Genomic DNA, 11,770 nt, shown 5'->3' with positions numbered 1-11,770 from the left:
AGAGGGGCACTTGGGGCTGCCACCCTTCCACACCTGGCCACCTGAAAGCCCCATGGCTAGAAACAGATAGGGGCGTCTTTTAAACGAAGAGGGCACACAGGAGGGAGCCAGGACTCCAAAGGGCTCTACAGACAGGTCCTCCAAGGCTGCCTACAAAGCTTGGAGAAGGAGAGGAGGGACAGTGGGAAGCCGGCTGTCCCCACAGAGGTGCTGTGCCAGAGAAGGCCCTTCTGGGAGGAGGGGCCGGCGGGGATGGCCATGCTGCCCACAGCCCTCTAGACCACAGCAGTTTGCTCACCGTCCCGGTGGAGATGGCCCACTCTCCTAAAGACGCTGGCCAAACCACACCCCATGACCTCTCCAGCCAAGCGCAATGACTGAAGGCTCCCAGGACAGCCGAGGGTGCCAACCTCAGGCCAAGGGGTCTCTGGAGACCCCTGTGCCACCACATTACGGCACACTGCAGCTCCTACCCACCAGTTCCAGAAAGCACCGCCGCACACGCAGCTCCCAAGGCTGCCCAGTGACTGGATACCTGGCCCTCACTGCCCAGAGTCCTTCTCTGTTCAAGTCTTTCTTCCTTTGTCCCCTCCCGCGTGCCCAGCCCCTCTTCCAGGGGAGGAGGACGTGCAGGTTGTGGTGCCTCTACCTGCCGGCGGAGCTGGCTCAGAGGACGTGCCCTAAGTGATAAGGTGCTCATAAGGACCCGAGTGTTCCTGCCACCATCGCTGGCTTTATTGAGGTCGACACCACGTCTGCTAAGAGGGTTGCCAAGAGGGGACCCAGCCACCACCCAGCTTGGGCCTGAACTGAGGGATCGTGTGCCACTCCCTGGGGGCTCCTCCAGAGAGAGCCTGTGGTCAAAGCCTTGCCACAAGGACCAGACAGCTCGGAGCGCGGAAAGAGAAGCTGAAGCTGGGAGGGCAGGAGGGGAGGAAGGAGCGGGAGCAAAAGTTGCATCTAGACAAAGTCGAACAAAACAAAACCGAAACCCAGATGTGTTCCTGTCTCATCTCGGGATCCAGGCGTCGCGGAGTCCAGAAGGCCCCTTAGCCGGACATCTCCTCGCGCTGCTCCTTGTTCCTGCGCACCTCGGCCGCGTGCAGCTCCTGCCAGGACAGGCGGGGTGGGCGGGGCTCTGCAGCCGGGAGGGACTAGGTCTTGCCCCTCCCAGTCCTCCTGGGCTCTGCGTGTCCTGCCCTCCCCCCTGCTCCCGGCTTGGGGACCCTAGGGTCCTTTCCTCCCTAGATTGGTTCGGTCCGAGGTGCTGCCGATGCGACCGATGAGGACACGCTTTAGCGACCAGGAGCAACAGAGGGCAGGGAGAGGCCTGAAAAACCGACTAAAAGTGTGGCTTGAGGGTGGGGGCTGGCCCTCAGTGAGTCTGGGCTTGTGTCCAGACCAGGGGGTTGTGGCTCAAGGGATTTCCCGGGTGTGCAGGCTGCGGAGCTCCCTGGCACTAACCCAGTCCCACTCTCAGGGAGGGGGCTCCTGCCTGGGCAGGGGTTCCCCGACCCTAGCCGGCTCCAGCAGGACCTGGAGTCATGGAGAGGCCGGACTGTGGGAGTGCTGGTGATGCAGCGGGTACGCACCGCCAAAAGAAGGAGCATCTGGGGACCCCTGCTTCGGGCCCCGCCCCCTACTCGGATCCACCCGCCTTTCGCCCCGCCCCCTGCTCGAGCCGGCCCGGGCGCGCACCTTCTCGCGCAGCCGCTCACGCAGCGCCGCCAAGTGCGCCTCGCGGATCTCCTTGCTGAGCTCCATCTTGTAGTTGAGCTTCTCCTCGGCCAGACGGCTGAAGTTGTTGTTCTCCTCCAGCGCCTTGTGCAACACCTCACGTTCGTGCTCGCGCCGCTCCGCCAGCTGCTTCAGCACCTGCGCCTCCTGCGTCTGCGCGGCAAGGAGGGGGTGGTGCCGGGCGGGCGAGCGTGAGGGGCGGCCGGGCCCACCCCTCCAGGCACACCCCCCCAGCCCTCCGCGCTGCTGTCAGGGACCCGCCGCCCAGCCCGAGCCCACCGGACTCGTCCTCAGTGAGAGCTCAGGCCTACACTGTCCTGCCGTCGGCTAGGGTGACCATCTCATCCCCAGACAAGCCCTTCCTGTCCACCCTCGGCTGCAGAGCTGCCCCTTCCCCGCTGGACTCCGGGCGCCCCCTCTCCATCCCACTCCAGAGTCCGGGCTGCCCTAAGGAATATTGGAGGAGCGGAAGAAGCTCTAAGTTTGTGGGCTGTTACTGAGCTTTTCCCTGTCTCTTCTTCAAAGGTCTTCCCGCTGAGCACAAAGTAGGTGCTTAATACACACCAGGTTCTGAGCTCCCTGAGGGGCTGAGGGCCGTGGAGGGGCCCTCAGGGCCGCTGGGGAAGGGAAGAGTCAGAATGAGAAGAGTGATGCTGCTGGCGGTCCCAGGGGGAGACCCAAGAGCCCCAGAGGTAACAGCCTCCCTCAGCCTCCTTCAGAAGGCTGCTGGGCGCCACCCAGGAGCTGGTCACTACTGGGTAACCCTGAGAAGCCTGGGCCCCCAGGTCTCACCGGCCCTGCTGTAAGGGGGTGGATAGAGCTGCTGCCCCTGCCCAGCAGGCTTGAGCATCAGGACAGTACTCCTGAGAGCATAGGGTTTTCTGTGTGTTTCAGTCTGAGAGAGTCTGGTGTGAGAAGGAGAGGAGGGGCCTGCTTCTACCAGGGGCACCCTGAGCTCCCCCGCTCAGGAGTCTGCCTACCCAGCCTCCTCTCACAGCACCCAGCCTGGGGCTACCTCCTGATCTTCCCATCTGGCCAGTATGGCCAAGGGCACCCCTCCCAACAATGGCACCCCTCCTCCAGTGGCTGCCACCCAGGAATCCTTCCTCCCTCCCCTGTCTCATTCTGATGGCTCAGAGGGTAGTCCAGGGATGTGAGACTCTCTCTGCTACAGGCCCAAAGCCCAGCAGATGCTTGGAGAACCCTGCACCTTGGGGACTCTGTCTGTGGCTACAAGTCCTCCTGACCATCTTCATCAGGACCCAGAGGGGTGGCTCCTGACCTTCCTCCGCTCCTCAGCTGCCTCCAGCCGCTTCTGCAGCTCTTCCAGGGAGGTGTCCTTCCTCTTGGGGGGGGAGGAGAGCACGGGACTCTCCGGGGACAGGTCAGAAGGGGACTTGAGGATGACCTCAAAACTCTGGCCAGAGGCCCTCTTGTCCAGCTGTTTCACTTCCATGTCTGCAGGGCAAGAGCAGGTGGGGGCTTCAGGAGGGCTGGGCGAGGAGGGGGGAGGCTGAGCATATCCAAGCTAAGAGGTGAGACATCCAAGTCAAGAGGTGAAGAGGACTCCAGGACTGGGCCCCCAGGACCAGCCCCTCCCCCAGGGACCCTTCTCCAGAAGCCAATCAACCAGAAGGGTTCACAGACGTCATGGGATGGGGTCAGTGAGGTCAGCTGGCAGCAGGCAGTGTGAGGTCAAGGGCCAGGCACTCACCCCCATAGTGGTAGACGGTTTTGGGGTGCGGCTGTGAGTAGAAGCAGGAACAGATGAGCGACAGCACCGACAGCTCCTTCATCTTCTCCTTGTACGCTGTGGACATGAGGCCAGGCTGAGCAGGTGCCAGCCCATCGCTCCTCTGGCCCCACCTCCCTGGCAGCCCAGGCCTCCCCCCGGCTCTGCCCCCATCACTCCCTTAAGGTTCCTCTCTGGGAGCCGATGGATAGTGCTCTTTTGTGTCCCACATCTCTGACTGTGAATCCCTTCCTCCCTCCTAGATGTTAGTTGTCTTCCCCTGTGCACGCCTCCTTATGGGTGCCCTGCATTGTTCTCTCTCTGAGCCTCTGCACCTCGACCCCCATGTCTTTGTCTCCCTCTCCCTCCTTTTCTCTTTCTTGGCATTTCTGTCTGTCTCCCCTGCCTCTGTCTATCTGTATCTCTGCTTCCTTCTGTCTTTTTGGCTGTCCATCTGTCCCCACCTCTCGCTGTATCTTTGCATCTCGCTGATTCTTTGTCATTGTGTATCTTCCTGACTCTCACCTCCTTCTGCCCCTCCCTGGACTTCCTCCTTCCTCCCCTTTCCCTCTCATGAATACTTGCCCAGTAGGTAGAGAGGTTGACCACCACACTCATGACTGGGCCAGCACAGATGTAGAGCTTCTGCAGGCAGCATTTTCTTGGGCTATGCATTTAGGTGAGGCCCTCATACCCTCCTGTCCCCGCACCTGCCCTGTAGTGCTGCCACCCTGGGATGAAACCTGGTTCTCACTAGACACGCACCAGTACCTCTCAAAAGCCAGAGTGAAGGGAGCTGTCCGTTCAGCACCACATCCCTCCCTCTACCCTTGCAGGGTGAATGCCCCCAGCCAATGTCCACAGTACCCAACCAGAAAAGGAGGTAAGCCTGCTCAGGCCCTGGGCCCTGTCAGGGAAGGGGAGATGCCCACTCTCAGAGTGAAAATAACTCTGCTGTTCGTGGTCTCTTCACACAAACCAGGCGCCAAAGTAGACACATGGGTTTGATGCCTCACCCACTGGTTCTCAATCCTGTAAGCCATACTGTCACCCCGCCTCCACTCAGTCAAAAGTGGGCCCAGGTAGCTGGGGTGATTTGTTCAGAGCTCCTCCATGTCAACCCAGATAGTCTGTGTTCTTTCCACCTCCACACTAGGTCCCAAAGACTAGGGGCCTCAGACCCTCCAGGCTTTCCTCCCTGGCTGGAGAAGCTATTAGGGATCTCTAAAGAGACATTCCAAGGAGAAGTACTCTGGCTCACAAGAGAGAAAGAGCATGCATTGTTACCTACAGCATCCTTCCATGTGGCAAACAGTTTGGACAGAAAACTTTCTGATCAAATTTCATACAAGATAGTATTTTAAAATTGAATTAACATAAAATTTAGGAAAGCGTTGGCATAGAAATAGGACTCAGGACAGAAGTGACCCACCCCTGTCTCAGGGAACAGTATGCTGTGACCAGCCAGTGCACAGAATGATGGTATTGGATTGAAACATCCTGATGACCCAGACCCTTCGGGAGAGAGCCCAGGGAGCCTTGAAAGGAGCACAAAGGAATCCTGGGCAAGCAGCAAGGAGGGCCTTTGGGGTCTCAGAGGGGAAATGGCAGAGACACGTGAGTTGGTCATTGGCTCAGGAGGCTGAGAAGGAGGGCCAGGAAGAGGCAGACCTCAAAGGGGATTTTGGCCTGACTTATCAATTTTGCTTTTTCAGAAACAGAATCTAGTTGTGTATTACTTATGTCATTAAAAGTTAACTTTAAGACTTCCCTGGTGGTACAGTGAATAAGAATCTGCCTGCCAGTGCGGGGAACGCTGGTTTGATCCCTGGTCTGGGATGAGTCCACATGCCTCAGAGCAACTAAGCCGTGTGCCTTGAGCATGTGCTCTGCAACAAGAGAGGCCACCACAGTGAGAAGTCTGTGCACTGCAGCTAGAGAGTAGCCCCCACCCACTGCAACTAGAGAAAGCCTGCACATAGCAACAGAGACCCAGAAAGCCATAAATAAATAAAAAGTTGAAAAGTAACATCCCAGTGGGAGGGAGGGTCCCCAGGAGAGGACTTGTGTGTCTGGCTGCTGGTGGTGGTGGGGACTGCATGGCAGTTGGGGAACGGGTAAATTTGGAGAGAATACCAGCAGGGGGAAGCCTGCACCCAGGCTGGAGATCAGGACTGAGCCTAGTCATGTGCAAGATGGGAGAGAGGTTTCAAGTTCCTCTCACTACGGAGGGGAGAGTGGACGGAGGGCCAGGCCTCTCCACAGATGTAGCTCCAACCAGGAAACCCCTGCAGCAGGAACACTCTTCCTTTTCTCTCTTCACAAGACCCTCTCTTCCTTCCCTATCATTGACTTCAGAAGGTCATTAAAAAAGTCTCTACTATGAACTGGATTGCTTTCAGCCGCCCCCCCCCCACCACCACCCATATTAAATGTTAAACATGCAAAAATGCATATTGGCCTTTTGGATAATGATATCCCAGACAAGCAAGAGTTAGAAGGCACTGGGTCAGCATATAGCAGCAGCGTGATAACAGTAATAGTCGTCCAAGGGGCCAGGGGTGGGCATGCCACACGCTTCCTCCCAACTGACTCTCAAGACCAGCCACCACAGGCAGACACCCTCATCAACCTCATTTCTACAGAGGTGAAGAAGGCTCAGAGGGGGCAAGTGGCCCTCCCAGAGTCACACAGCATTCCAAGACGGGAGCCTGTCAGGAGCCCAAGCCTCTGAACTTTCTTGTTGGGAGCCTCATGGTGGGTAGGAAGGTCTTCCAGAACTAGGAGGGAAGTGAGCCCATCATAGATTCTCACTCACCCCTAGAAGGGCCTTGGAGGCTGCTGCTTGCTGACTCTTGACAGATGGAGCTTGTTGCCACTCCGACTGTCCCTCTCTTGCTAGTCAGAATTGGGAGCCCAACATGGCAGGTTGTACCCAGTCTGTCCCTCTCTTACTAGTCAGAGTTGGGAGTCCAATATGGCAGGAATTGCCAGCAGCATTCACCTTTTTCTGGGAAATGTGGCTACAACAGTCACATTGCCTGGCATGGACTGGGCACTCACCTCCTGGCAGGCCCAAGCCCAAGCACTGTTTCCCAAAATAGCTCATTCAACCCTCAGAACAAGCCTAGGGGAGGTGCTGGCACTATTACTGCCAGCCAGATGGGGAAATTGAGCCTCTGAAAGGCTAGGTAGCAGGTGCAAAGCCTCATAGCTTGCCAGAGTTGCATAAGGGGATGAATATGAACGACTCTGCAAATGTGCCTGAAGAGCTGAGCACTAGGGAAGGACACCAAGAGGTGGTGTCCTCAGAGTGCAGCCCCCAGGAAGCACAGGCCAGGGTGAAGGTGACCCTGCAAGGCCACTGAGGCATCGAAGCCTGCTCCAGTCAGAGATATGTTTTCAGAAAGACTCCATAGCTGGTTTACTCTGGCCACAGTTATTGGTAATGTCATGTAGCCACTTCTGGGCCAGACCTCCCTCCTACCAAACTTTGCTGGGAGAAGCTGTGGTGAGCACAGGCACCTGTACACGTGGCCCACACTCTACAGAGGGCAGAGCTGATGACAGGAAAGGCCCGGCCCTGTGTGATGTTAGCCAGGGGCACTTCTCAAGTGGGCACTGCACCACATCTTTGAAGTGATGGCCAAGCTGGACAAAACTGACCAATTGTACCCATGGTCTCCTGGACACCAGTGGTAACTCAGACACCCAGAAAAATCCTGGGAACGAGTGTGGGTGAGCAGTGCCCCAAAGACTGGCCAAGAAGAGGATGTGGTGCCATAGGGTCTGAGGTTGGAGGGTCTGGACCCAGCCCTGATGGCCATCGAGGGTTAGGCTTCCTCTTCGACCCTCCCCCACCTAACCTAACTCTGCTCAAGTCTGAAGGATGAGAAGGAGGCCTTTTGAGCAGTGTTTTTACCAACAGGGTGAAAAGCTGATAAATGCTCCCCAGGAGTGGTTGCCCATGTCCCCCAGCTCAGCACAGGTGGTGAGTGAGGCCACTCAGCTCCACCCCGGGGTGGGACTGGGGCAACACTGGCCACCTTCATTTGCCCAGTGTCTCCGGGGATGACAGGGAGAGGGCAGGGGGTGGATGAAGTCCAGATGGACAAGACCAAGGAGGTTGGGGAGGGGTGTAGTCAATGACGCCGGTGGTCCCCTCCCACGCTCCTGCAGAAGTCACCAGGGGCCAGAACCACCTGCCCTGAGGGGCGGGGTCAGCGCGGTGCACACGTGGGTGGGCGGAGCTCTGGCGCTTCCGGCCTAAGCGGGTGCTCCCGAGAGTCTAGTTAGCTGGGGAGGGGGAGATTGCAGAGACTGGTCCCCAGGGGAGAGGGAAGAATGGGCAGGGTGACCGGGTGGAAGTGGGAGGCCGCCCACCCAGCCACCTCCGGCACCGCGTGCAAAGATTAAACTGGTTTTGGGAAGACTAGACTGGGCAGAGCGTTTCTAGGGAAAGCGACCCTCGCGTCCTTGCGCCGGGGGTTGCCGGGCAGCACCCTCGCGTCCAGTATTTGCTACGCGTTTCCCGCCTTGTCCGGTGCCCGCTCCTCCGCGAGATCCTCGGGCCTGCTGCGGGCGGGGGGGGAGGGGGGTCGTTGCCCTTGAGGGCGGTGGGTCTGCAGCTGGGGAGGCGGGGCGGCAGGGGAGGGAAGGAGGGGCAGACGTCCATCCTCACCGGAACCCGCAGTGTAAAGGGCGGTGGCTTTTTCGACCGGGGTGGGTGGCACCTTGTCACAGAGGGTGGTCCCGAACCCGCAGCGGCGAGGGGAGAGGGCGGCGAGGCGAAATGCGGGCGCAGCTCTGCTCAGGTTTCCTTCCCCCGTCTTCTCCCAGCGCCCTCTCCAGTCCCTCGGCCGCTCCATTGGCACAGGGAGGGTCCAGGCCACGCCGGCCCCGGGCTGGGACTCCCGCAAAGGGTCCTGTGCTCCTCCCTCCGACCCCCGTGAAGGCGTAGTTCCACCAGGGTCTGCGGTGGCCGGACGCCTCCCAGGACCATGCCTGCACCCCTCGAGCGCGCCCACCCAGATTCTCGGAGCCACCCTGTGGCACGGCAGTCACGCCCGGCCTGGCACAGCGGCGCACGAAGGGGCAACGGCACCCCCAGGCCGACGCCCCCACCCCGAGCGTGGTCCCTACCCCGCGGCCCAAGCCTGCTAGGCTGGCACCGCAATCCCTGCTCTATGGGCATCGGGTCTCCCAATCCCCTAGCCCCCAACCATGTCTCCTGCGGGTTCCACCCGGAGCTTGCCCGCGCCCTTTCAGGGCGCAGGATCCGAGATGGGAAAACACTCCACATCCCGCCCAGCAGTAGGCGAGGCCAGACAATAGTCTGTGCTCAGACCCGCTGCCCCAGGACACCGGAGGCCCGGGTGCCTACCAGAGATGGTGCTGGCCATGGTGCTGGCGGCGGCGGGGTTGCGGGAGGCGGGAGAGGCGCGGGCGGCGGCTGGAGCTGCAGTCGGCGAATGCTGCAGTGTCGGGGAGGGGAGGGAGCTAGGGAGGGCGGGAGGCGGGAGCGCAGGGGAGAGGGAGGGAGAGAGAAAGAGAAAGAGAGAGGGAGAGAGAGAGAGAGAGAAAGCGCCTGGCTGTGGCTTGGGCTGCAGCCGTTGGAGGGAGGGGGTGAGGGGAGCGGACAATGGGAGGGGCTGAGATCTGCCTGGGATGCAGAGCCCTGCGCTGCAGCCAGAGGCCCATCCTCACACCGCTCACTGTTAGGACCCGCTGCCCCAACTTGGCTTTGTACACTCTCAGGGGGCTGGTGGAGACAGCACCCAATTTCCCAGGGGCTGTGCAGGAGCAGGGGGCAGGCCTCAACGTCAGGGTGGGGTTGCAGAGCTTCTCTGAGGCCAGTGAAGGCTCGGAGGTGCCTTTTTTGTGCCCAGGCTTGTGCTGAAGGAAAGCAAATCATAGATGATGCAGGTGGGGGCTGGTCTGGAAGGCCTCCAGGGGCCTCCCAGCGGATGAGCAACTCGAGGCAGAGAGGAGGGTAAATCAGTGTGCAAAGGCCTAGAACAAACCTTTGGAGGAAGACAGAGACAGGATCCAATCCCCGCTCTGACATCTACTTGCTGTGTGATTGAGGGCAAGTTTCTGACCTCTCTGGGCCTCCATTTCTCAGGTGTGAGATGAGATAATGGTGTTAATCCCCAGTGGTGTAGGAGAAGTGTGCACACTTGGTGAGTGTCCTGCCTGCTTCCTCCCTAGACTCAGAGTTCTGATTGATACCCTCAAAGGGAGGGCCTTTCCCAGAGTAAGCATCACCTCTTTGGGGATGGGAAATCAGGCAGATGGAGTGATGTTCCCATTTTAGGGACAGAGCCACTAGGCCAAGAGAAGGGCTGACTCCACAAGAAACGGAGTTCTGGAGCCAGAATTAGAACTCTGGAGAAACCTGGAACATGCAGAGATGAGGAGAGCCAAGAACCTTAATGTGCACACTCAATGAGCATAATGGGTCCACATTGGGGCTGGTCTACCATGGGAGTCCCACAAAGCCTACCAGAGCGGACACTCAGTGCAAGTGCAAGTTCACTGACTTGATTGAGATCTCTGTGCCGGCCTTCTGGGGCTTGCTATGTGGCCTCCATGTCCCTTTCTGCTCATCTCTCAGGGTGTAGGACCACAGCACTTACATGTTATAATTTTAGGAGGCTTGGGCAGGAGGTCCTGATGCACAATGTGTGACCAGGGTCCTCAGCTCTAGTTCTGGCCCAGGGTTTGCTGAATCTCTGGGTCCTGGGCTTCCCTTCCTTGGACTTCTGTGGGAGAAAATGCCACTACTCTCAGAGAGTGTGGGGTGTGGAGGGTAAGGGTAGGACTCCCGGCTCTCAGACTTGCTGCCATCTTTTCACCTGGTGGCTTAGACAGTAAAAGAATCTGCCAGCAATGCAGGAGACCTGGGTTTGATTCCTGAGTTGGGAAGATCTCCTGGAGAAGGGAATGGCTACCCACTCCAGTATTCTAGCCTGGACAGAGGAACCTGGCAGGCTACAGTCCATGGGGTCACAAAGAGTTGGACAAGACTGGGCGACTAACACTTTCACTTTGGGAAATCTACTAACCGCTGCCAACAGTGTGCTTCTTTTCCTCACCTGTAAGGAGTGGGTCATAGATGCACTTATCTCAGGGATGGTTTGCTGGATGGACAAACATGTTAATGCCTGCATAGATGGCACTGCAAAGTGTGCCAGGTAAACATCCAGCAAGTGTGTGCCAACACATCTTCTCCAAACTTCTCCTCTTCTCCAAACTCCCTGCTGAGATAGACACTCTGCCATTCCCTTACTGGAACAGGTGGGCATGGATGGATACCAGCGTGTGCCAAGGGCTTCCCAAGCATGACTTCAGACCAAGAGCCTAAACACATACGTGGCATTAACGTGCTACCAGCAGGAATACCTCTGGACATTAATCGGCCCACGGGACCCTCTAAAATCAGCCTGGCCAGAGGACTGCGGCTGCCACCGCACCGTCAGTTTCTTCCTGGCGCTTTCTGGGGCATACTGGGGTCACCTAGACAAACATTTCTAACCACGGAGACCCCTGAAACTTCCTTGTTGACTGCCAGCTGGTGCTGGGAGCTGGGGATTCAGAGGGCCTGCCCTGACTAGTTGGAGACATTGACCGAAAAAGCGGCTGGACCCAGAGGACAGTAAGCAGAGGAACAGATGAGGCTCTCAGGAGCCAAGTCACGGGCAAGGGGCAGCCATTTGCGAAATCTGAGAGTGATCAGCTCAGTCAAGTCTTTAAAAGACCTCTGGGCGTTTCAAGAAAAGGTGGAAACCACAGGAAACCTGTCAGAACGTTTGTACAGTTGTCTGGGCAGTTGTCTGAGAGGACTTGGTCCAGGCCAGGCGGGAAGTGGAACGGAGGCCCGGGTAGGGATGACTTTGAGGAGGGAGCCGGTCGGGATCCTAGGTTCGTGCCCCTGGGGGAGAAGGGGCGGGCCCTGGGCTCAGGGTCAACGGAAGGGGCTGGTGGGACCTGGACCGCAGCGCGCGACTAGCGCGCGCACCCTCAGGGGAGCAGTTTCCGGCCGGAGCATTGAGCAAGGGACTGGGAATGGCGGCGGAAGTGCAGAGAGTTCCGGAAAGACGGCGCGCCTAAGCCCTCATACTCAGACTGGCTGCCGGCTGCGGACACGATGGTGATGTGTGGGCCGGACTGAGGTGAAGTCCTGGGGACCCCGCTCGTGTACGGCTCCCCTCAGAGACCCGGGCACTGGAACCTGTACTCCAGCAGCGCCTTCCGTCACTGCAACTCCCGGCAGGCCCCGCGCCACCCTCAGGTCGCACG

At 58.7% G+C, this 11,770-nt stretch overlaps 2 protein-coding genes across 6 annotated transcripts in view; one reads left to right on the top strand and one right to left on the bottom strand.

Moving 5' to 3' along the window:
• Nucleotides 1-713: 713 nt before the first annotated feature.
• STMN3 (stathmin 3) lies at nt 714-11,733 on the bottom strand. The gene is made up of 5 exons (XM_069546630.1): nt 8,853-11,733; nt 3,452-3,547; nt 3,020-3,195; nt 1,699-1,890; nt 714-1,109 (listed from the first exon to the last, which is right to left on the bottom strand). Exons 1-5 carry the CDS (start codon nt 8,869-8,871, stop codon nt 1,050-1,052), a joined length of 543 nt encoding a protein of 180 aa, XP_069402731.1. The 5' UTR covers nt 8,872-11,733; the 3' UTR covers nt 714-1,049.
• Nucleotides 11,518-11,770, top strand: part of RTEL1 (regulator of telomere elongation helicase 1) — a 20,716-nt gene continuing 20,463 nt past the window's right edge. For all 5 annotated transcript variants that reach the window (XR_011247948.1, XR_011247947.1, XR_011247946.1 and 2 more), the window contains exon 1: nt 11,518-11,643. The gene's annotated coding sequence lies outside the window, so the exon portion shown is untranslated. The remainder of the gene's footprint in view (nt 11,644-11,770) is intronic.

This window comes from Ovis canadensis, chromosome 13 (genome assembly GCF_042477335.2).
Source record: "Ovis canadensis isolate MfBH-ARS-UI-01 breed Bighorn chromosome 13, ARS-UI_OviCan_v2, whole genome shotgun sequence".
In the NCBI taxonomy this organism is placed as follows: Eukaryota; Metazoa; Chordata; class Mammalia; order Artiodactyla; family Bovidae; genus Ovis; species Ovis canadensis.
This window is presented reverse-complemented; position numbering and strand designations above follow the sequence as displayed.